Below are 26800 nucleotides of genomic sequence, written 5' to 3'. Positions count from 1 at the left end.
CCCACTTGTAAAAGTGGAATCAGATGATCTATGTGTCCCAAACAAGGAAGGAAGGATCTTAGAGATTTGTAGCCTAGGCTTGGTGACAGGAGAAGGTGGAGCCCATATTTACAGTCCATGAGGACCTATGTTGGTGTGATTGAAGGGTGGCAGAGTTTTAAAAAAGAAGACCCAGTTTACATTTTAGGTTGTCAAACATTTGGGCATATCACAGCATCTTAGTATCTTATGTTCCCTGATTTGTAAAATGAGGTCAATAGTCTAGATCTCTAAAATTCCTCTTAGTTCCAAAATTCAAATAATTATTTTGGATGGAACTTTAGAACAACAGAGAACTATTTTTTTTTTTTTTTTTTTTTTTTTACTAAATTATGTTTTCAAAATACATTTTCAGATATGTATCCCTTAGGTGTGTTAGATGCTGGAATAATTAAATATTGTTCAAATGCAAGGAAATTATTAGAAATAATCTTAGAGCCTAAATTAATTCTCAAATTAATAGATTCAACATGATGAATAGTTCTCTAGCAAAGCAATTTTTAAGAAATAAATCCTAAGTTTAATAATTACCCTTAATTTTCTTTTCTTTCTTATTTTTTTTGATGTAACACACCCTCACCCTGATATTATCATGCTTGCATTGCTTATATGAAACAGGATAAATCTTTCCCAAAAAAGTGCTCACAGAGACATCCACAGAGAAAAACAAATATATTGTTGTTTCAAATAGTTTCAAATAGCAGAAAGGCAGTCTCTCACTGGTTTAGGACATCACTTAGTAATGTTTTAAAGAGCCACTCATTTCGGCATGGTTCTGCTAGTGAAACTTAATGTGATTTATGCTTTAATTAACTCAAGATAAATTTTTAGAAAAATTTAGTTCAATCTGTGAGAGAGTAAACATTTTCAAATCTTACAGTTAAGACTTCAATAGTATGAGAGCAAGTTTAGAAAACATTTTTATTAGACAAATTATTTAGACAAATTATACACAGAAAGCTCTGTCACTCATAACTGAGGCCTCCAAAAATGTTTTGTGTGTTTGTATAATAGGCGATACATCAAAATAAGCCTATTTTAAATATTGTACATGGTTAACAGTTTGTTGATAGCTAAAATCACTGCAACATCTGGTATGTCCCTATATAGCTTGTTGTAAAGATTTTTTTGTTTTAAAATCAGAGTTGTAAATGAGATCATGAATGTTACAAGGGAAAACAAGTTGTGCATGCACTTAGGTACTTGTTACCCTGGAAACAAAATGGTTTTTGCATGATGAGAAATTTTTCTGCCTTACACAGTAGACAATATTTGAAGATTTAGTACAAAACAGTGACAATACAAGATGCTCCCCAGAACAGAATTAGCATCAAAATATAATATATCTTAAGAATATACCTTTTAATTTCTCCTAAAGCAAATCACATAGGTTGATTCCTATATCAATCCTAGCCACAGAATGAATTAGATTAAAGTAAGTGTATGGCTGCGTAAAAACACAGAATAAGTTCTTGTTTCCTACTTACCACATTTTAATTTAAGGATTACAAACAAAGTTCATCCTACATTTCTAACAAGTAAGAATGCTACTTTAAAAGGGTTGTGCACAAAGAGGCACTGTTTTTGCTGTCATCCTTCTATATACTTGGCACTAATGTAAAAAATACATAACTCCTCCAAATAGAACTAAATAAAAAAGGGGGTTGAGTTGAGAGCCCATTATGGTTATTACGTTTTCTTCTTTAGGATAATAAATGACAGTAATTTAAGGCCACATCAATAGTTCTTAAGGGCTCCCACCCCTCCCCAAATATCATAATTGTATTGATTGACTTGCTGCTTTGGAAGAGGATTATTAACCTTCAATGATCTATGTTTCAACTCTCCTAGAGCTCTATGTGCTGTTGTAGATGTGGTTCAGCTAATAGCATTTTTCATTTAGATAATTAATTAAAAGTAAAATTATCAAGGTTAGCTTTATACACTGCTGAATAACAAATGCGAAACTTAATTCAAATGAGTTACATCTAGGAACAAATATTAAATTGCCCTGGATGCTTTAATAACAAAAGTATAAAATATTTTCTGTTGGCAAACAATGCGAGTCAGAATAACATTAAAGCAACCTGCCTTTTCTAACTGAAAAGAACCCCTGCACTATACATAGTTCCTGTATACAATACTTTTGTTTAAACTAAAGCTTTATTAAATGAATTGCAATAGCAATGGCCGCCTTTTTATATATATATACACATTATATAGGTGCATATATATGTATATATGAGAAATACTAATTTATTTAACACAATAGAGGCTTCTGCCATATGATAAAGTTTACTGTACATAAGAAAAAACTTTTAATACTGTACAATCACATAAAGGTCATATGCACTGTTGCAGTGCAAGAGTAGTTTTAACTGTAGTCTTGACTGGCATATTAATGGCTTTTTTGTAATCCTACAAAATTGCATTCTCATCTTATGTGGCCTGAATGGTCTTTAAATTGTTTTATAAACACTGCAGGGGTTGCCTTTGGTCCACAGTTAAAGGACACTCAACAGCAGTGGAGCATTGTATGGATGCAGCAGAAGAATGTAAAAAGACTGAAGTTATTGCAATTGTATTTCTAAAAATAGAGAAATGTTACAGAAGAGGCCTTTATGTAAAATTAATCCTGCATATACTTTTAGTATACTCAGTGCACATTTCCTATACTTGATGTACAGTATATGAAAAGCAGACTAATAGGATCCTAGTACACTACCTTCTTGGGGAACAAGTTGAGTAATGAAAAAAAGTGGAGGAAAATGTACAGGAAGGGAGGGGAAAAGAGAGAAAATAATAGAGGAGAGAGGAGAGGGAGAAGGTGGGAGGAAAATACTAGAATTGTTACTAATAATCCTGATCTTTTTTTTAACGTTACATCCATGTTAGTCCCACAATATTACAGTTGCTCCTTGCAAAGGGAGTCCTAAAAAAGAAACAGTGAAGAGATTTGTTTGATGCTCATATGGAGGTGCCTCGGTCTGGATCATTACCCAGATTGAGCCCCAGGGTAGGAGTTGGTTGATAAGGAATAGATGACATTGTTTTTATAGGACTCCTGAAAAAGCCCCCATTAGGTGCCCTGTGCCTAAAAGGGCCAGTTCGGTGCTCAGGCACGTTGCCAAAAGTGAAACCAGAAGCAGCTTTAGCTGACAGTGTGCGGCTAAGAGTCTGGATCTGCTCTGGGATAAAGGTTGTTGTGGTAATATGAGTGTTCCTGAAATCACTGATTTGCTCCAGTGCTTGTCGTGTTGGCAAAGTGTCAATGTCCAGAGGGGTCAAATCAATTGACGAGGTGGAAAACTGTTTATGGGGGCTGTCGTCATCTGTGCACAAGCTATTTACACGTCTATGGAGGTGCTCCAGGTCAATTTCCTTGTCATCCTGGAGATGAAGAAAAAGAAAATAAGGTTCTCATCAGTACTAGCTTTGATGGTTAAAAAAAAAAAAAAAAGTAGTTCAGCAAACATGTAATTAACTGAACTTTGTGGTTTATTCATTTAACAAATATTTATTGAGCACCTAGTATGAGCCAGGCACTGTGCTAGGTTCTGGGGGTTCCAATTCTGAGATAAGGTTATCTACAATAAATATTTTTCTTGCAGTAAAGGTTTTAAAGTGATCATATGCCACATGCAACTACAAAGATATGGAAGCAGTTGATGGGTAATTGCCATTCTATGAAAGACAGGCCCAGGCAAAATTGTACCAATAGAAATTACGGTTTTGGCAACTCGAACCCCACCTCTTCTTTATACATGCTTCCTCCTTTTTCAGGGTGTCTCATTCCAAGTTAAATTTTTGTTCCTTTCAACCACTTACTCCTAACCTTAAGTTTCCATTCTTGAAAGAAAATGATATAGTAAGCTATTTCATACTAAAGTGTTAGTGACTGTTAAAGTGTTATTTCTTGTAAGCCAAGGATATGTGAGATTGTTGAGAGAGAGCAATACTCAACACAAAATAATTTCTAATTGAGGGATTTTATGCACTCAAGGTATCTAGCACCTGAATCAGTGAATATTGTGAAGTCAGTGAGATATTTAGGGACCCCTTCAAGTCAGGGCATGAGAGTGATAGCTTTAGTTTAGGGCCAGCTTTATGCTAACTGACCTCAAAACCAAAGACGCTTTAAGCTATGCTAATGGCGTCTTGGTAAGAAGGCAGTTAATAAACAAAAATATAACTAAAATCTCAGATTTTTGGAATTGAAACCAATTTATAAATTCCTTATAATTTTCACTAAAAGTGAGTATTAAAGATTTGAGAAATAAATATTTCTCAAGATTTGAGAAATAAAACTGGAAGGAAATAAAATTATCCTTGTTATTAGTCTTATTTATAGCCAAACTCAATAAATTAAATTTATGAGAATTTAAAATATCTATTAATCATAAGAGGAGAAAATATTTTTTCATAGGATCTGGATTAGCTGTCACAAGTTAGAATGGAGTATGTATTTTTTCCATTGTGCTGTTATAGTGCTCCTCAGTGAAAAATATTTTGATGTGCATCACTGTTTTTCCTTCTCCCTTCTCATTTCAAAATTCAATAAAAAATATCCATTTATGCAATATTATCACTGAGACTTTAGAGGATTGAGACATATAATTTTATGGTTCCCACAGCAACTGCAATGTAGTCATCCATCAACAGATATAATAATGCAAAATTTTAATGTCATGTATAGTAATTCAAAATATAAGGAGCTTGGGGAGTCCTTACTTTCCAGATTTTTAAAAATATGAAGTCTCAGCTATAATGTTGCATTAATGTGGTCTTTTGCATTGAATCAATGTCAACAGAGATACCAGAAGCTTATTCCACAAAGAAAATGCTACAATAAGACTTGATTAATTTATAATTCATTCTTCAAATATTTAGAATGTATGCTCATTCACACAGGTAGGAAGTTAAAATTCGTCTTCGCTAAAGCCAAGCTTTTCCTTATAAATGATGCTGATCAATTTTGCATATAAGGTGATAAGAAAGAATCCTTACACTACTTTTGAAATCACCCTGTTTGAAAAAAATACATTAACATGCAACAATTCATATGCAAATGAGAAGTCGTATTTATTGTGCATTAAAGCAGATCCTTTCAGGATTCGCCTCAGGCGTCAGTTAGTCAGCCAAGTTCTAGCTATAGAAAGTTAAAAACTTTCTTTGAAGCTATCCATCAAATCAAATCGTTTAGCAAATTCAGATTGGTTTTTGTTTCAATTTGTGAAGCTTTAGTGAATATGACCTCATTAGTTAAAACATTTTCACCTCATGGGTCCAATGGAAATAAGATAAATGAATCAAGATTGAACTTCAGATTTTCTTTAATTTATAAGTCTTATACTTCATGATGAAAACAACACTCAGGCCACTACAAGAGAGATATGTGTAATTCTGTAATTATTCTTTCAGATAGCGAGATAAAATTTAATATGGCCGTGATGTTAAGCGGACTCCAGAGTAAAGGAGAAAAATTGCAATTTGGCTGTTTCCACGATGTGGATTTTGGATTTGATGAGCTTGGGGCCATCGAAGAAGCTTCTGTCGATCTACATGAGTAGGGAAGGAGGCAGTCTAGTGGCGAAGAGAAAATTCTGATCATTTTTATTAGAGTATTGTATTTTTGGGGGGCTAATCTTAGCGACACAAGGAATTTACTTACAAGTTAAACACCTAAGTGAAATAAAGTGGTAAGTATCTCTGTGAACTGGTCAAAGGAATCATGGCCTTTAAAAATCATTGAATTAAAATCTATTCTGAGATTTGAAAGAATTTCAAAGCCCATTATGGTATATGAAATTCTAAATCTTTCAAACACTATGGTCTCCTCTTTACTGATCTAGGGATAGCCTAAAATGGAAATTGATATTGATCTTACCAATTTTTATATTTCACATCTTTATTTTTAATCTTCAAAGAAGAAACAAGGACCACCCCCAACCCATTATCCTCCCTGGGTTCATCCTCCCTGGAAATACAGCCTGCTTGTTGATTTAATTTAGAGCCAAAGCTCTCAATCAAGTACCTCTTTTGATGGAACCCGGGAGCCTTTCCTCTTGTTCCACCACGTCTCCAGCATGGCTATGAAGCAGGAGAGGACAATTCCAGCAGCCAGGATACAAAAGACCCCTGCAAAGCTCTTTATGTCCAGGGCGCCTCCTTTCTGCTTTGTGTCCACTGAGGAGTACAGGTCACACTGGCCATTCTTAGGCCACCATTTGTGCTTCAGGATGTCCATGTCACCATTCTGCTGAAGCTCCAGGATCCTTGGGATAAAGAACATAAACGTGTGTTATTACAGACATAGTTATTGCCCTTGTTCACAACACATCCATTTATAATCCCACCTCTGTAGGATGGTGGCTGTCAAGGGGAAATGAATATATAGATCTGCTTGTAGATGGAGTGCTAGGAAATGGAAAGTCATCATCACGTTGATTCTACAGACAGCATTGCACCACAATGCTTTCCTCTCTCTCTTCACCCATCCCGCCCTCCCAGCTTCCTCTCTGCTTTTCTTCCTATTCTTCTTCTTCTGGTTCCATCCTATAATTCTAAATATTTTCCTCCTGGTTTGCTGCAGTGTGTTTTTACAATCACATTTCAGAGGCACTGTTTTTATACACTTTCAAGTTGCTGCAGTTCTGTGTCCCTTTCCTGCATCCAGAATGATACTCTGGATCTTAATGCTTTTATGAAGAACGTTTTGCTGCTTAGAGCAAGATGCTGGCGTAATGTCACCCAGCATATGCTACACACAAAGAAATTCAATTAAGAAGACCTATTATTTAACACAGTGTGAGAGAAAGCCTTGGGACAAGTTTCAAGTTGATAAAATCCATCTTTTTTGGTTTTTCGCACAACTCATCTAGTTTCCCTTTTAATGCCAAAGGGGAAGTAATCTTACCTTGGAAAACAAGAAGAAAAGCTGACCAGAGGCTTTCAGAAGTAGTTAAATTCAAATAGGAAAAACCCTCTTCTTTTTCTTCTGCCTTTTCTTTTTCCCCTCCCCAGAGTCTGAGGGTAGCTGCAGACTGCAGCTTTTTAAAGCATGTTTTTTCATACAGGAATTATTCTCAATTCCCAGTGCTTCTTAGGCTCTACCTGAGGCCAGCCTAGCTGTGGCCCTCCTCCAGCTATGCCCTTTTTCACAGGGCAAGGAAGACCAGACCAAGGCTGTGTGCCTGCACAGAGTGTGCATCGTCCTCTGGGTTCCCTGGAATTCCCTGGTCAAACAGCTTAGTGCTTCCAGGGCCTGCTAGGCCTATTCCCAGGGTTGTCCTCCTGGCAGAAGATCTTACATCCATGGGTGCACCATAGTTCTATAGGGTAGAGTTTGTAGAGAGTGTGGACAGAGCTCAGATGGGTGAGCTCAGGTGCATAAAGCCTTAGATAGGAGACACTTCAGTGTGCAAGACGGAGCTGCAGGTGGAAAGAGAGGGCTCCAGAGCCCTGTGCTCCTGGTCAGTGCAGACCTCCTGGTTAGTCACATACAAACTTGAACCTGGCCGCCTAGGGGTTATGAAGGTATATTTGTCCAGATAAAAACATAGAATATATTACATCTAACAGGTTTCAGTTTAATGTGTAATTTTTACATGAGTAGACTTAGGGTATGTGAACCTACATTTGTACTCTTGCCCAAGGTCTTGGATTATTTTGGGTGAGACTGATTAAAACTTAAGGGAGAAGAATGGAGTTTCAGTGACCTTTTTACCTGTTTCACGTCATCCATGTGGCTAGAAGAACAAGCAACATGATAGAGGAAAGAAGATTCTGGGCATTGGAAGTGGGGTCAGTGTTGAATCTGAGTTAAACAAGAGTGAGACCAGCCCTCACGGCTCTGGTGGAGGGTTGGTCTCACGTCCCTGTCATCTCTGCCAGACGTTCCCACAGCCTCAGCTCTGGTGCCCTGCGGCAGCACTCCAGGACTGAGACTGTACTGAAACCTCCCCCTCAACCTGGACCTTTTCTCCTTACTTCCTATGAAATGTATCTGTCTAGAGTGTTGCTCTAGAAGAGCAACTAATTTGATTAACTGAATTTACTAAAATGATTTTAAATATTAATGGGTTATATGTCACCCTTATTTCAGCTTCCATTCCAGAAAAAGTCATTTGCATTTCCAGAATTTCCAAAAGTGCATTTCACAGCAAACCAGTACCTAGAAAGCCTCTGTAAAAAGAAAAAGGGCCTTGTGGTTATTAATTCCAGGAAACACACTCTTGGAAATTTACAAAGATGTCAGCCTATTAAAGACTCTCAGAAGACCAGCAGAAAAGAAAATTTCATGATTTTGTTTAATTCAGCATTTCCCAAACTTATGACTTTCATTCCCCTTCCCTCATTTTGCTCTCCAAGTAACAGGTTTAAGAAATATACATGAGAAACAGTCTCTTGATCCAAAGAAGCAACTACTTGTAGAAATTTCCAGCACTGTGTTAGGCAACACACAAAGATGTAATCATGGATCAAAATTACTTTCTTGGCCTATTTAAATGAATATCATTTAAATGATGTTGGCATTGCTAATCGATAAGTATAAAGCTTCAGTTGTGCAAGAGGGAAAAGTTCTAGAAAACTACTGTACAACATTGTACCTATAGTTAACAATACTGTATTGTACATTAAAAATTTTGTTAATAGAATAGCACCCATGTTAAGCATTCTTACTGTAATAATAAAAAATAATGGCACATTCCTTAAAGTCTCTAGGTAGTCAGAGCACAATTGAATACATTGGAGGAAAAATTTAATCATCTTTGAACAAATAATTATTCTTAAATTTGAGTTTATAAGTACTTGTAGATATAAAAGGCAACCACAGCAACATTTGCTTAATGATAATACAGCTGGGCACAAAATGAGATCCCATTTTCCTGCTCTCCTATTTGCATCATACCATATTGGTCAATAGTTCTGTGATATGGTTTGACTCTCTGTCCCCATACGCATCTCACCTTGTAATAATCTCCACATGTCAAGTGCAGGACCGGGTGGAGATAATTGAATCATAGGGGTGGTTTCCCTCATGCTGTTCTTGTGATAGTGAGTGAGTCTCATGAGATCTGATGGTTTTATAAGGGGCTTTCCCTTTGCTCGGCATTCATTCTCTCTCCTGCTGCCTTGTGAAGAGGTGTCTTTCACCATGACTGTTAGTTTCCTGAGGCCTCCCCAGCCATGGGGAACTGTGAGTCAATTAAACTTCTTTCTTTATAAATAATCCAGTCTTGGGTATTTCTTTCAGTGAGAGAATGAACTAATACACTGTGAAAGTGTAAGAATTTTCTTTTATAGCACTTATCATTATTTATAATTACTTGATTAGTCTGTTCCATTTTCTAGAGTGTGTACTAATCATCCTCCATATTGCCTACTACAGAGCAGGTGCATATTTACTGATGGAATATACTTAACACAGTTTTTGGTACATAAATCCTAAACTCTGATCTCAGATCCTATTCTTTTTTCTTACGACTGATACTGTTTTCTAATTTATTCCATTCCTGTTTTATTCATCTATCCATTTAATAAACAGTTGAAGAATGACTTCATTCCAGACATTTCCTTGGGTACAAAATTTATTCTAAACCATGACTGCACATTCCATCCGAGTGGCTTGAGTGACACTGTGAAGCCATTTTTTTTAATGCCCTCAGTTCATGTTCATTCATTCCTTCATTCAGGAACTGATTTACTGCCTGTACTTTCTTCTCAGTGGTATTTGAGGCTCTTGCATTTCATGTATTTACTTTTCTCTCCTTATTCTTTCTAAACCTGGAAAATATTTTGACTTTAGAAATAATTATTGAAGTGTATATATATATGCATCATATATATGCATCATACATATTTTATATATATTATACCTCACCTATTTCAATTCTAATAGGAATTAAAAGCCTTAAACCAAAAAAAAAAATCATTTAATTGCAGAATTTTTAGGTTCAGTCAGCTGAGCGATAGGAGATCACCGAGGGGAAAGAAGGAAGCACCCTCTCTAGGTGCCTCAAGTATCACTATGCCACAAAAGTCTCTTTCTATGGTTTATTTTATGCTCACAGCAGCACAAGTGGCTGGGGCATTGCAGGGAGATTTCATCTTTGGGGATGTACAGAGCAATTGGACCGTATGACCCCTCAGTCACCCCGACAACAGATTCCAGGAATACAGGCTGGCATCGGCTACAAGTGTTGGATGGGAATGAAAGTGTTTTCTAAGTCCAGAGTTCTGTCATAACATTTTGCTACAAAATGTAGTGCTCCTGGAAATTCCATCAGAACGGTCTCACCATGGCCTCCTTTTTATGATTTAACAAAAACCCAATTTAAAGATTAGTTAAAGCAAGTGTGGTAAAATATAATGCACTGCCTGGAAGGCGAACAGGATTAATTTTTATAATAAACAAAGAGATATGTTCTCTTCAATCTTTCCAAAGCACTGGCCCTTTTAAATTGAACTTGAAAAATCACCTAAAGGAGAATTGTACCTTGTAATTATAAGCAACAATAATGTGTGCGTGTGCGCATGCGCGTATGTATGACAATGCAAAAATCCAGTTACAAAATTCTTAATAAATACAAGAAAAACTTTTGAGTTTATGGAATAACAATATTTGTTTGGTATGCAATTTCCACAAGATGGCAGTCTTTGCTTATAGAGAGCAGAGAGTTACTGTGGTTATAATTTATCTATGGGATTGAAGTGCTGAAGTATAGACTTTTTGGGGCTGTAAATACGTAAACCATTAGAAATAAGTTTAGCTATTAGATTGTGATGAACTAATGGCTAAAATCTCTTTTTGGAGTATAGTCAGAAAAATTCCTGCTATGTTTACCCCATGATGATGCATAACAACACTTACATTGGCGGGTTAGTGTGGTGTGAATTAATGAGACCACACATGACAGTCTCAATGATCAAGATGCATGAAAAGCTCATTGCTAGGCACGTGGAAGGCTACTGCAACTCTAAAGCTAGACTTATTATTGTCACACGTATGACCACTGTTTTTTCTTTGGACCTGTTCCGGTACATACTTCTTAATGGAGAATTATATGCCCATATGATGAATGAATGATTCACTGACAAGGAGATCTCATTTCCTTTTTTTCATCCAAAATATTAAAACATATGTGGTCTCATGGAACAGAAATTTTAGAAGTCCAAAAAACTTAATTGCAATTTGAAAATGGCTGATAGATCAATCCTGCACCCACTGAATTCTTTATTGGTATAAATGAGCACATTTCAGGGGAAGGGAGTGGGGGAATCAAAAGATCCTTCTTTCACATTAAAATTAAAGAAATCCAACAGGTTTAGGCATTCATCTTGAAAAGCCTTTTACTTACTTTGAAGATAATAGCCTCCTTTGTGTTTGAGACTCACACTAATTTTTGATCCCTTACCATTTTTAATCACTACTCTAGGAAATGATTTTCAAATTAATTTATTTGTTACAAAACAGGTTGCTGAAAGTTGGATGCAAACTTCTAATCCCACATAGGTCACTCTGATTTTGTCCTTAAATACCATAGCTGCCAGTAAGTTCCTCTCAAACTTTTCTGGAATCATGGCTCATATGTGAATTCCTACGGAACCCAATTTAAAAAGTGACTGGTTATCGGTTATCTAAGAAAAATGACACCTGCCTTTTTAGTTATTTCTACTAGGAAATTAGAATGGAAAAGGTTGCAGACATTATTTCTTCCCCGTCTGTTTCTCCTCCCCCATTTTATAGATGAAGACACTAAGTAATCTAGCATAATGATTCCCTAGATTTTTCACATTGAACACACAATGTCATGGCTGTAGAGTTTAAATGACTTTTTAAGTTACTCACACAGATAGTAAACAGTCGAGTTGGGCTTAGAACTCAGGTCTGCCTTCCAACACATTTCTCTCCATTATCTTACACAGCTTCTAATATGTAAGTATGCAGAGAAAAGCTATCTTCTTTAGTTTCAGAGATTTCTTAGACCCTGAGTAAACCTCTCATCAATATGTTTCCTCTAAACCAAACAATATAATTATAGTGTGATTGCAAATTTATTCATGCTACAATTTGGGTATGCAAAGAAAATGTAGCTTTTCTCTATAACTTAATTGATCTTCCTCAGGAGGACAGTGCCTACTGAGCAGTGGGATAAAAACTAAATTTAGCCCAATAAGATTTAAAATTTAATCTCATCTAATAATTTAACATGTCTCTAGCTTTAGCTCAATCTACTTGAGAGAATTACTCAATTCTTTCCATTTCTTCTCTTTTCCCTCACTCTTTTTCAACATGGCATCAGGATTTATGGAGGACAGCATTATATCCCTGAAACTGGGGATTTAGGGGAAAGGTCTCCTACAGGTCCTTGAAATTGCTTTGACAGCTCTCCTTTGAGGTGGGATGGGCTTGGGTTCAGTTTTAGAGATTAATAGGTGACTGCTCCTAAAGTCTGCAGAGGCTATAGGTGCTAAAAGTTGGCTAATGGAGGCCTTATGGGCTCCTCCCTGCTGACCCAGGCTCCTTTGGTTTGTTGGGGTGCTCTACATCCTTCTGAGCTTCTGCCATTTTCTTTATCCAGCCCCTGATGAATCTGTAGCCCTCCAGATGGTATTATGACCTCACCTTGTTATTCACTGTGGAGGGGCCCAAGGCAGGTCCATATGCTCTAACTCAGTGTGGGAGGCACAGGAAAGAAAAGGAGGCCTGTGAATGATGACTGAACCTGTGCTTTTTCCTGACCCTGCTGCTCTGGCATTCTTAATGATTTGAGGTGTTCTCTGTTGTTAAAGAGCCTGGTGTGCCCTGGGAACTCCCCCAGAGACCCTAATGGGAAGAGAAGCATTAGGTCTTCTACCCTTGTTGTGCCTTTCAATCTATCTAATGCCTTCTTCTTGCCTTTCTCTTCTCCTGACCTCTGTTAGAATCCTCTGGCCAGAAGATGTAAGGCTTCCTTTCCTCTCCTGAATATTCTTCTTACATCCTAGGTCTTCAAGCTTCTTGTCCTGTCATAGTGAAAGATAATTCTAGCTATGTAATGACAGAAACTCTATGATATGAGACCTTGTAGGTATTTCTTTAATTTGGAAGTATTGAGGCAACTTGGAGGTAGAAATTCATGAGGATAAAATAACCATTTTAATATTTCAAAAATACTTTATCAGTACATATTTATGAATTTTATGTAACCAAAATTAAAAAGATATTTAGGAGAGAGTCCCATTACTCAATACTGTTTAATGTCAGTTATCACTGAGAAAGAAATTTTGAAATTTCTGAAAAAATAATTATTTTTTCCACACACTGAATAGATCTATTTTGGCTCAGAATATCTGCATTATTAAATTCATTTTCTGGGTTTTCACAACATTTTCCTCTCCATGGTTACTGAGAAAGTATTAATAATAGCATGCAGATGATTTTCAGAAACACTTTAGCTCAATAGGTTTTTCATTCATTCATCAATTTTTTCATCCTAGCTTTGGAAAATGTAGGTAAACTTGCATCGAAGCAAAATCACTTCTCAAAGATTAAGATTTAAACGATCAAGCATAGTGGCACTTTGATTGGCATATCTAATATTACAATTTGCATATCAGAGTTGTAAAAACCAATTCTATCAACTTCCCGTGAATCAATCATCAATCGATTACTTTTCTTAAGCAAAATCTCTTAGTCAATCAGTTGGTAACATTCAATGCAACAAATATTTACTGATAGCATTTAATACCTCAGTAATACCAAATAGTGGAAGGGAGACTATTAGGAGCTATTTCATTTGTTTAAATTGAACTTTTAAATATTTCTTCTAGCTAGTTGAGCCAAATGGCAGTTGCTTAATTCCAATCCACAAAGAGTTTCTATCATATAGGTTAATAGCACTTCATGGTATTTCAGATAAATTCATAACTATCATCTTTTAGACTAGAGGTCAGCAAACTTTTATTGTTAAGGGTCAGATAGCCAATATTTTAGACTTTGTGGACCATATGGTGTCCATCATAGCTACTCAACTCTGCCTTTGTAGTGTGAAAGCAGCCGTAGAAAGTAAGTAAACAAGTGAGCTTTATTTGTAAAAACAGGCAAGCTGCCAGAATGGCCTTCTTGCTATAGTTTCTGACCTATTTTGGAAACCTCAGAGAAAATAACTCTCTAAGTCAATAAGTTCTCATTTCACTGATAAAGATATTGAAGTTGAGAGGGTTTAAGTGATCTAGCAAGTCCTGTCACTGGAAAGTATGTCTGTTTTAGAACCAGAGATGGTGGCTCCTATTCCAGTGCTCTTTCAATAGTGTATTAATATGTATTAATTAACATGTAGTAATGTCTGTTATTATGTGTGCATCTTTAAATGAGTACAGAGTGATCATGTGTTGAGTCCACGTTTCACCACGCTGAGAGAGAATTTCACATATACAGTGTATATTAACAATGGCAGCATAATCCTTCAAGTGAATTTTGAATTTCTTGGGTTTTCTGATTATATTGTAATATATATCTGAGCATCTATTCAGAGATTGGAAGTGCCCATGTTCCAAAAGAGTGACTGCCTCACTTATTCAAGATGAGGTAGTATTTGTCTTCTGAGGGTTGCATTTGCTGAATCATTTTCTAGGCAATGGGAGCTTGAGACTGAAGTCAAGGTGATATGAGCAGATATTACACCCCTAAAAAAAAAGAAATTCCAGGGAAGTGATTATGATTGACTAAGAATGGGTAAGACAATGAACTGAGGCAGAAAAGGTTGTGTCTCTTTTAATCAAAGATATAAAAATGGTTTTTAATTATGTGTGACCAGAAGTACTGCAAATTAATTAAAAGTTTTTCAGAATTGGTAAAGAATTACTACACATGCTTAATGAGAATGACAATGTGTTAGTTCTGGAAAGGACCGGGGAGATGGGATCACATTTAACTCCTGCCAGTGAGGTGAAGTGGCCTGCCCAGCTCCCCACTGCAGGGTTGAATGCACAGGCTGGATTTAATTATAAACTCAGTTATTGCTGAAGGCTGCTGCGTAGCAGAGACCTGTTTAAAAAGAGAAGTTTCCTGCGTTGCTTCAAACCTGATATGCTACTTTCAAATTTGAAAAAGGTAATTTGATGAAGTACTTAATTGGTCAGATCTGGTTTATTCAGAAAACAATGTCTATGTCCTTATGTAGTTACTAGTGTCTTCCTAAGGCATCCATTCTGTGTACAGGGGGGAAAAAAACCTGTGAACTTTATTCAGAGTACCTATTTTCCAAAAGAATAGCAAAAATAAACACATGCATGATGCTGCAGTTTATAAAGGACTTTTCAAAACAGTGCATATTATTTTATTTACTTCTTAACCTTGTGAGGGAGGAATTATATTGATTGACTGATTACTTCAAACCCCTCCTGCCTTCGACCCTGTACCTCTTACTCTTGTAAAAGGCTTTAGGAAGTCTGATATTACTAATTCTCCTTTTACAGGTGAGGAGATTGAGGCTCAGAGGTGAAGAAAAATTTCCCAAGGCCACATGGCTGGAAAGTGATATATTCTGCTTTCAAACTTGGGTCTTCTGGCTTCTGTACTTTTTTTGAATACACCATCAAGATCTTGATTATCTCCAAAGAAAACCTGTATAAATGGAAGCACCTCTTTATTTCCTGCTTCTTTATAAACTGAGAGTCTGCTACTCAAGTCCCTTGGCTAACACGTGTTCCACTGCATTCGTTTACAAACATTACAATTTGTATAACACATCTTTATGTCCCCAGAGAGCCACAGGAATATCTCATGAGTTCATTAATCGCTTTGTGATTAGAGTCAACGTCAGATGAATTCATTATCATGAGGCACTTAGGGGGCTTTGCCAAACTTATCAAAACAAGGAAGTGTGTTCAAAATAAGGAAGTGGTGTCCTGGAACTTTGTCCTTACTCAGTGTAAGTCAACATATTGTGAAGTTTCCAATCTGTGTGATATAGGCTCCTGTAGTTATTCCAATTAACTTTTTCCTTAGAGTTTAAATAATTCTCCATAAAAGCTACACAATTAAATAACATTTAACTGTTTTGAAAAGCACGTTGTTTAATCTTTAACATTTAGAACAACATTTATGTTCAAATATTGATGAAATTTTTGCTGGCTCTAAGAACCATCATAATTTATGGACATGTTATTTGGTTGAAAATGAACCTTAAATTTGAAATATATGGTGCCCATTCAAATTGATCTCTCTAGGTTAGAGTCGTCTCCTTCAACCATAAGTCTTGCACTGCCTAAGGGGGCAAAATCAGCCCTGTTCACAGAGAAGCAATTGCTTGAAAAATCAAATTAGCAACATGACGGATCTCAAGACTTTGGTGACTAGTGAACTTTAATTATTATATATTTTATGTGTTTATGCTGGCAGTAAAAGTCAAGCACTCATTATAGAAATGGCAGACATGATCTTTCATAAAATGAGTACTGGGCGGCAAATGAATAGATAATCAGGGTAATGAAAGCAAGCCAGAAAGATGCTAGAGAGCTGAGAAGACCCAGACAATGGCTCCCACTGAGATAGAGGGCATAATTGCAATTGGAAAGAGAACACTTTTGGTGATCTTTTAAAATGTCAGCTTCATCCTTAAGCTCAGTGTGATATTTGGGTTATAGGGTAAAGGAGAAAAAGTATTTCATTCTGCAGTGAGAAACTGGCAATGATCGTCTCTGTTTAGAGTCACTCTTCATTTTTCTTATGCAAAACTTTCAAATGCACGTTTATGAAAAGATGTCATAAAATCAAACTTATTTTGCTTAGTGTATTGTATATATGTTATACATATTTATGTATATTTTCATATCCTTGAATCTGACAATTAAACTTTAAAATAGGTGAGATCCTGAGGTGTGTGCTGTTTGTAAAATGGATAAAGATTGTGACGTGCAGCTTTGACATAGCCTTAGGAAAGAGAAGATTAAGAAGGATACTTTTTGAAGAGACAAACATTTTCCTTAGAATTTGCACAAATTCTAAACTTTTAAAAAGTTGAATAATAATTTAAATATAAGGAAGGAAATCATTATTCTGAGAACTACTCTAGTAGGGCTTTAATAGTGGGAGAATTATTTTATGATGCAAACAACATCTAAGTTAGAGGTTATACACTGATACATATTTTTAAAAACTCAGAGTGTATTTATATTACAGTTGGTGGATAAATTTAGTGCACTTAATGAAAACTCTCAGCCAAGAGCAAGTTAGATCATCAATAATAGTACAACTGTGGGATAATAATGTTACTGTTTTACCCACATTTTCGTAGATGGGAAGTCCAAAGTATTTTTTAAAATTATATTTTAATTTTTAGATGTATTTAGCATTATTACAACTCTGAAATAAAGTGTTTTGATTTTTTTTTTAGTAGAGTGTTTAGATAGTAACATAACCTTTTCTTAAGGTGGCCTAGAACCACAGGAGAACAATCAGTTTCTCTTCATTTTAGACATTTTAATAAGTGAATTCTACTTACAAACTTCTTTCCATCATGAATCCAAATATGCTATGAGATTTCTTTTTCTTTTTCTTTTCTTTTCTTTTTTTTTTTTTGAGATGGAGTCTCGCCCTGTCACCCAGGCTAGAGTACATGGTGCGATCTTGGCTCACTGCAACCTCCTTCTCCTGGATTCAAGCAATTCTCCTGCCTCAGCCTCCCGAATAGCTGGGATTACAGGTGCCCGCCACTATGCCTAGCTAATATTTGCCTTTTTTAGTAGAGACGGGGTTACACCACATTGGCCAGGATTGTCTTGAACTCATGACCTCAGGTGACTCACCCGCCTCAGCCTCCCAAAGTGCTGGGATTATAGGCATGAGCCACCGCATCCAGCTGAGGTTTTTATAAATGGAGGAAAAGTCCTAAAACTGTTCCTTGGATGTTCATCTCCAATTACACTACCATATAGTTCCACTGCAGGGTGGCCACGTGCCCGGAATGGGGGCGCACGAGAGAAGGCACCATGCAAAGATCACCAGATCTTGGTTATGGAGGGATGGCCAGTTTAGGAACAACATTTTGGAATAAGTGTTATCTTAGATGAGAAATTAGGAATTAGTAGAACAGGTGATGGCATGGAGATTGGTAAAAGAGTACTCTAGGTAGAGGAAACAGCTTGTGCAAAGGCCCAGCAGGAAGAAAGTACCGGCATTCTGAAAAGATGAATGGAGTTCCCTGAGACTGCGATGAAAATGGGAAGAACCAGAACCACACTGGAGAAGCAAGGCTTATAAGTTATTTAAGGAGTTGAGACTTAATCTTGAATTTAGTGGTGTTTTTCTTTCTTTTTTTTTTTTTTTTAGATGCTAGCCTTCTTGAGGACAGATAGTAAACTTTGCACTATTAATTTTGTATTTCTAACCCCTGACACATAATATCCTTTAATAAATATGAGTGAATAAGTGAATGACAAGAGGGCATTCTTTTCTCATGCTTCTATGAAGACCATCTCTCAGGACTCAGATTCCATCTCCTCTGCAAAAATGTTCCTTAGAACTGCCCATTTAGGGTTGAACCATAGGCTGCCTTGTGACATCTCCATTTTCACTCTGAATTATTATTTACATTTGATGCATGTTTTTCTTCTCGTGCACTTCTTATATTTTCAACCAGGCTATAAACTCCTTGAGGACAGGAATCTTAAAATATGTATTTCATCCTATTCATTACACCACAAGCATCGTGACTTTCCTTCTGTATTCACTCAATAAATATTTGTTAACTTGATTTGTCATGGATGTAAAAAACAAAAGCACTCGATCTCATGATATTATGGACCGAATGTTTATGCCCCTCCAAAGTTTATATGATAAAGCTCTAAGCCCCATTTTAATGGTATTTGGAGATGGGGTGTTTGGGAAGTAATTAGGGTTAGATGAAGTCAGGAGAATGGGGACCCGATTGGAAGGGATTAGTAGTCTTAGAAGAAGAGACACCATCATGTTTGCTTTCTCTTTTCACAAAGAAGAGGTGCTGTGAACACAGAGCAAGATGGCAGCTTCCCTACAAGCCAAGAGGAGAAGCTTCAGAATGAAATCTACCTTGCTGAAACCTTGCTTGATCTTGGACCTCTAGCCTCAAGAACTGTGAGAAATAAATTTCCATTGTGTGAGCCACCCAGTCTGTGTCATTTTGTTAGTAAAGCCTGGGCAGACTAAGAAACATAGATCATGAAATACACAGCACAGCAGCAATGTCATAATTGCAGAGTTACGGGTGTCACTTAGGGGCCACTTTCCTTTTTATTACTTTTCCAATTTTGGAATGTTCCTTCTGACTTTCTTCCTTCTCCCTCTGAATCATATCTGGGGTGAAACTAATCTGAGACCCGGAACCTTTAGAATGTATGCTTGTTCTTCTCTCTGTTAATAAGTGAGATGTTTTTAAAAACTACGATACACATCAATGTTATATCCTTCTTTTTAAAAATATCACTTCATAATTTGCAAAGCATTTCTATTGTCATTACGGTGTTTCATTTTTTACCACACAGTCAATAAATTAAAACAGATAAGTACTACATTTTATTATTTACTTTAGCAAGCAAATTCTTCATATTCAAGCTTTCATTAACTTAACTCCTGTGTTGTAAAAATAATAAGTTAATAAAGATTAACTATGTAGACAAAAAGCATGAGAGATTTAAACTACTGAAGAAACCAAATTGTTTTTGAGTATTTCACATATGATAACTTGATGTGACAAACCTGATCAACTACTTAAACTGATTGTAAGTCATTATTTAACACAAGATCTCCAAAAACTTTATTCTAAATGGTGATAGCTAGCTTCACTTTAGTTGGTAGAAGCTGATCTTCATTAAAATTATAATATCATTATCTGTATAGCATTTTATTTTTAGGTTAATATAAAACATCACCTCTTTAAGTATATATTAACACTACTTCTTTAGTAAGAAAAAAGATTCCTTAAGTAGACATGCAAATTTTAAATAGACTACCTGGATTCCTAAGTAGTTTCAGGAATAAATCTGATTGGTAACCTAGAAGTGTTCGCTATCTGTTTTTAATGAGGCAGCAAACTGAAATGATCTGACATAAATGGTTATTTATAAAAAAATTACATAATGTGATATAAAGTAGCAGTGAGACTCGTCTAATTCCATGCAGAAAGGATAATTGATGTGTTACTGCTCTACTTCACAATTTAGTTTTCCCACGCACGGGAGATATGCTGGGAATTAGTCTATTCCATCTTCTTAATGAGACTTATCTATTACTTCAGATAATGTATCTATTTTCTTCAACCAGCAGGACTAACTGCTTATAGGAGTGAAGTTCTCAGCAGTCATATGGAAGAAAATTTACCAATAGATATAAAGGGAATAGTCTGTCTTTCTATGTATCTATGTGGCTAGATAAATGAAATAGTGTGGATACGTTGCTGTTATGAAAGGGATGTTACTTGCACCATTCCTGTGCAAGTTCATGAGAACTACTTGCTATTTTCCATGATAATGGCAAGAGCTATATGCAAGACAATGTTTACTTACTTGATATTATGGGATGCTTCAATAACTCAGAGAAGAGGCTTGATAAAAATTGAGTGCCATTCAGTCCTGATAACAATTGTCAGAGGGACTAAGAGGCTGATCTCTTTATTCAGAAATAGGTCTGGTAATACTGTGTATGTGTATGTACAAAATGCAGGCAAAGCCCTCTTATTTCTCCACTTTACCCCAACCCTTGCATAATCAGCCTCTCAAATCTGTTTCAAACCTTTGTGAATTAGAAATGAAAGCAACCCAGCTAAGTAGGGATCTGAAATACTTATTATAGGAGCCCTAATGAATAATTGTGGAAGCAATTTACCCAAGTTTGAATAGCCAGTTATATTTGTCAGCAACTAAATTGCTCAGAGTATTGGTAAATTGTGATGAATCTTTACCTTGTATATGGTGGTAAGCAATACTGGATACTGCACTCTGTCTATTTGTTTCTAGATGAGAACAAAAAGATATACCCTTTGATAAAAGCATACTGATTTAAAACTCAAGCTATATAGATCACTGCAAATAATGGCATTCCATATACAACAAGTGGACATGCTGTCATAGAAAGAAGGGTAACATGAGAAACAGACCCACTTTGTAGATATTACTCTTATGGTCTTTCTATTTTAGGCTATACTCTGTGAGATAATAGTTGATGCATTTTGAAGTAACTTCCCTGTAGTTGTGATGAAAAAAGAGGACTTGTACTGTGATCCAATATTCCCAGTAGTGCCTCAGCTGGAACACACATTACAGAAAATTGCAGTCATGTACCTCATAATGACATTTTGGTCACTGACAGACCATATATACAACAGTGGTTCCATAGGATTATAAAACCATATTTTTACATTATCTTTTTATGTTTAAATATGTTTGCATACATAAATATTTACTCTTGTGCTACAATTACCTACAGTCTTCAGCGCTGGTTTGTAGCCTAGAAGCAATACACCTATACCATATAACCTAGGTTTCATAGGCTATACCATCTAGATTTGTGTCAGTATACTCTGTGATGTTCATAAAACAATGAAATCACCTAACAATGCATTTCTCAGAATGTATTCCCATCACTAAGTGATCCATGACTGTATAAAAATTGATTCCAAATTCCTTATGGCATTAAGCACTAAGTTACAGCTCAGTGAGTCTTAATGCTGGCCTATAGGGCTCTCAAGATTCCTCTGGGACTTTCACATATTGGCACTATTCACAACAGCAAAAACTTGGAATCAACCCAAATGTCCATCTATGATAGACAGGATTAAGAAAATGTGGTTCATATACACCATAGAATATTATGCAGCCATAAAAATGGATGAGTTCATGTTCTTTGTAGGGACATGGATGAAGCTGGAAACCATAATTCTGAGCAAACTATTGCAAGGATAGAAAACCAAACACCACATATTCTCACTCATAGGTGGGAAGTCAACAATGAGAACACTTGGACACAGGAAGGGGAACATCACACACTGGGGCCTGTCGTGGGGTGGGGGGAGGGGTGAGGGATAGCATTAGGAGATATACCTAATGTAAATGACGAGTTAATGGGTGCAGCACACCAACATGGCATATGTATACATATGTAACAAACCTGCACGTTGTGCACATGCACCCTAGAACTTAAAGTGTGTGTGTGTGTCTGTATATATATGTGTATGTATATATGTGTGTGTGTGTGTGTGTGTATATATATAAAAGAATTGGTCTAAGATGCATAACAAGATAAGCTGGTACTGGGGAGAACATCTCAAGAGTATGGAAGAAAGAGAAGAGTGGACATTACAACTTAATGTTACTAATCATAGCCTGAGAACTTTGGGTAGAGTTCTTAAGCTTTAAAATATATATTTTTTAAACATTTGGATTCCACTTTCTTTTAGCTCTGGGTGAAGGCTGCCTGTAGGCATGTAAATAGGAGGTGTAGCAAACGGCGTTCAAGAAGATCATATCTAACAATCTGATGGTAGGGTCCGTTTACTCTTGGCATCCCTCTGAGAATCAATGATAACTATTTAGTTTCTCTCCCTTCTTGTCCTACCCCGAGGCCATTCTTATCACTTGCCCTTATGATAAATCAGGATATGATCCATATAGAAAACTAAGACTCCAAAGACCCGAAAACCACAACGCTGATATACCAGGTGCTGAGTGAGCACAAAATAAGTGGACAATATGCATTCTACCCACAAAACAATGTACAAGTACACAGATAGATGGAAGGATACACATAATAAATAATTTATGACCAACGAGAAGTCAAAGAATGATAATGAGGTATGGATAAGGTTTAGGAAATTTTAAGCAGGGGAAAGAATTTAAGGACTGAGATTTTTGGAAAAGGAGAATGTAACAGTTAAGAGTATGAGTATTGGCCGGGCATGGTGGCTCATGTCTGTAATCCCAGCACTTTGGGAAGCTGAGGTGGGAGGATCATGAGGTCAGGAGATCGAGACCATCCTGGCCAACAAGATAATGCCCCGTCTCTACTAAAAATACAAAAAGTAGCCAGGCGTGGTGGCAGGCGCCTGTAGTCCCAGCTACTCGGGAGGCTGAGGCAGGAGAATGGTGTGAACCTGGGAGCTTGCAATGAGCTGAGATCGCACCACTGCACTCCAGCCTGGGCAACAGAGACTCCATCTCACAAAAAAAAAAAAAAAAAAAAAAAAAGAGTATGTAAAGAGTATGAGTGTTAGTTAGGAAAATGTGGGTGAAATTCTGATATAATTACTTCCTAAGTATGTACTGGCAAGGTAATATGATCCCTCTGAGCTTCAGTCTTCCTAATCCCTGGAATGGAATATTTATCTTAAATTGTATTGCACGTGCAAAATGTTCACCACATTATGTGACATATATTAAGTTCTCCATACCAGGCAGCTGTTGTTATAAAGACTAATGTGGTACATCCACAGTAATATAGTGGAGTCCATTTGCAATAGGTTTTCAGTTTTTCCTTTCAGAACCAAACATTGACATGAACAATGTTTAAGTCCAAACACAGTGCTGCCTAAGGTCAAGTGCCCATTCTGATACTCTAGCCAAAAAGATATATATATAATGTTCAGGTGTGCAATGGCCTCAATGTGTCCTCCCCAAAATCATATGTTGAAGCCCTAATCCCCAACGTGATGGTATTTGGAGGTGGGACTTTTGAGAGATAATTGGAATTAGATGAGCTCCTGAGGGTGGAGCACTCGTGGGATTAGTGTACTTATAAGAAGAGATAAAAGAGACTCCTCTCTCTCCTTCTCTCTCTCTCTACCAGGTCAGGACACAGCAAGAAGGCCACTGTCTGCAAATCAGGAAGGGAGCGCTTACCAAGAACCAAATTGGCCAGCACCTTAATCTTGGATTTCCCAGTCTCCAAAACAGTGAAAAATAAATTTCTGTTGTTTAACCCACCAGACTATGGCATTTTGTTACAGTACCCCAAGCAGACTAAAACAGAGCGTGCAGTATTCGGAGTGTGGGTAAGAAAGCAGGCAGCTGTGGAAAGCCTAGGAAAATAGGGAGGTAGCGAGGAATGACAGCATGAAGCTTTTAGGAGGGCAAGCCGGGTTACAGGCCTTGAGAAGACAGTGGGGACAGCCTCAGTTTCAGTATCACCCTTTAGTACATTCTTAACCATGTTTTCACTAACCTCTCACTGACCTAGGTTTAGTTTGAGGGACAGAATATGATTTGGGGTGAGGACACTTTCATTTCAATACAACTAGCTCACTCTCTAGATCTCCTGTCAAGTTGAGACAGAGGATGCCACGGAAGCCCCTGTCACTGTACAGCAAATTCACAGCTGCACAGGAAGCAACACAGTAAATCATTGTCCTTCTCATGAAGGCTGCAATCAATAATGCCACAGGAGCATTTCCCCCCAAGAACCAGTAACTGCCTGGAACTGTGGGAGACCCATTACAACACTGAGAATTTGATGTGGAAAAATGAGAGGAATAAAACAGTTCACTCACCAAGAAGAAAAATACATGAGAAGCAACACCAACTAAGTTTAATTATAGAGTCTTATTCTCACCCTAGGGGAATTCATATATTCAGATGCCAGCTACAGATCAACAAATAGCAAATAGGTAGATCTGTTGTTATTTGTGAGAATCTGACTCCTAGACTTTTCACGAGATCAAATTTGAAATTTTATACTGGGCAAAAGAAACAAGGTTGTTAATAGACATGAAGAATTCACAATAGTTAACGATCATATTGTCAGTGACATTAAAAATTCACTTTTATTGATAATGTCAGTACATTTCCATTTCTATTAGCTTCTGGGAATTTAAGAAGAATAACCCTAGCCTAGGTATAAACTGGCCTTGGAAATTGCAGTGAGAGATATTGCAGCATAATGGACCCTCAGTTTAATTCACCTCTAGTTATCCCTGTCATACATGTTCCAACTCTTCTAACTTTCTCCACATTTCCCAAACCTTAAACTGTACTTGCACCTGTTTGATTCTTAGCAGAAGATCATATTTCATCCTTATTGAGAAGATCACTGGCTAGAAACTACCTCATCTATTTTAAGTGACACCACTCTTTCTTCCTTCTATCCTAACTCTTATAAAATGTGTCCCAATACCTGGTCAAGACCACCTTTTTTTTTTGGGACAGAGTTTTGCACTGTTGCCCAGTCTGGAGTGAGTGCGGTGTTGCGATCCCGGCTCACTGCAAGTTCTGTCTCCCGGGTTCACGCCATTCTCCTGCCTCAGCCTCCCGAGTAGCTGGGACTACAGGTGCCCACCACCACGCCCGGCTAACTTTTTGTATTTTTAGTAGAGACGGGGTTTCACCATGTTAGTCAGGATGGTCTCTATCTCCTGACCTCGTGATCCATCCACCGGCCTCCCAAAGTGCTGGGATTACAGGCATGAGCCACCGCTCCCGGCCAAGACCACCTTTTAACAGAAAGCCTTTTATTTCCAATTGTACGTGACTATTCTAGGGATTTCCTACTGGGTGATCATTGGAATCACTTGAATTTCCTTGGCTACAAGTCAGAGCTTCTTAATTACTATTTTTGGGTTAGTGTCTGGGAATCTATATTTTTAAACAGCACTTTCCCAAGGGGATTCTGATAATAAAGCACATTTGGAGAAACCACTAATTGAGCCATCTTTTGAACTTTCCTTGGAAGTTTTCTTATAATTTTATGCTTTATTCCAACACGAAAGGAATTTGTCTTATCTCTTTGAAAGGATTACAAGTTCCTTAGGCCAGTGTCTTATAGATTTTGCGTGCTCTGTAGCACTAACTACAGTTGTTTGCACAGAGGAAGCATTAGATCAATTTGCTGAATAAAAAGCAAAGCTCAAGAAAGGGAACTACATAATATGTGCTCACCAATGGCAGTAGTAGTCATGATAGCTAACATGTCTCACATTTATTGAGCACCTATCTCTTCACCTACATTGTTCACTCTGTAGCAATTCACTTATATAATTCTCAAAATCACCCTGTGAGGTAGTTACTGACTTTATCTTCATTTTTCTATATTTAGAAACTCAGGTACAGGGAGTGAAGTAATTTGTGTAAGCTTAAACAACTAAAGACTTTTTTGTTTTGTTTTGTTTTTGGCAAGGAGACAGAAAGCAAAAAGCCTACCCAAAGAAAGCAATGCGAGGGTTTCTTAAAGAATCATTACTTAGTTCTATAGAGGGGGATGACGCCACTTTGGCAAAAAGTGGTCAAAGAAAGTGTTATAGCAGAGATGGCTATTTGAACTAACCCTTTACGTTTATAACACGGAGAGAGTGGGTGTATGAGCATTTCAGGAGAGGGCATGGTATGAATAGCATGGTGGTAGACTAACAGTTTCGGTTTGCCTTTCTTGTCCTTTGTCAGCTGGAGGAGGCTCAACGCCACTCTTTCTCCCTCCTGTGTATGCTTGAATCTAAGAGTGAAAAAGGGGCAACGAGTGGCAGGCCAGCTCTATGAAGCACAGAAACTATGATTGTTTTCCTGTCAGTCACTGAACTTTCACTTTCCCCTTGAAGAGTCATCCCAGCAACCCTTCTGTCTCCTTCCTCATCAATGCCTTATTTTGTAATCAATCACTTCCCTATATATTGCCACTTTTATAAACTGTCTTTTAATTCAGTCATTCCTCTAAAAGCCCTTGTGTAATAAAGGAAATGAGGACATTTTGAACAACACCTAAGAGCAAATCTAAACTAACAAAATAAAACAAAACTTACATGTTTTAAAAAATCTCCCAACC

The 26800-nt window shown here is 37.0% G+C and overlaps 1 protein-coding gene across 1 annotated transcript in view; it reads right to left on the bottom strand.

Moving 5' to 3' along the window:
• Positions 1–498: 498 nt before the first annotated feature.
• The window catches only part of GRID2 (glutamate ionotropic receptor delta type subunit 2), a 1473259-nt gene continuing 1446957 nt past the window's right edge, over positions 499–26800 (bottom strand). The window contains exons 15-16 of the mRNA XM_007999282.3: positions 6074–6314; positions 499–3429 (exon numbers count right to left, since the gene is read on the bottom strand). Of these exons, the coding sequence (XP_007997473.3) occupies positions 3007–3429; positions 6074–6314 (664 nt within the window). The 3' untranslated portion in view covers positions 499–3006. The remainder of the gene's footprint in view (positions 3430–6073; positions 6315–26800) is intronic.

Source organism: Chlorocebus sabaeus, chromosome 7 (assembly GCF_047675955.1).
Source record: "Chlorocebus sabaeus isolate Y175 chromosome 7, mChlSab1.0.hap1, whole genome shotgun sequence".
Classification (NCBI taxonomy): domain Eukaryota; kingdom Metazoa; phylum Chordata; class Mammalia; order Primates; family Cercopithecidae; genus Chlorocebus; species Chlorocebus sabaeus.
The sequence above is the reverse complement of the archived record's forward strand: the minus strand, read 5'-3'. Positions and strand labels throughout refer to the sequence as shown.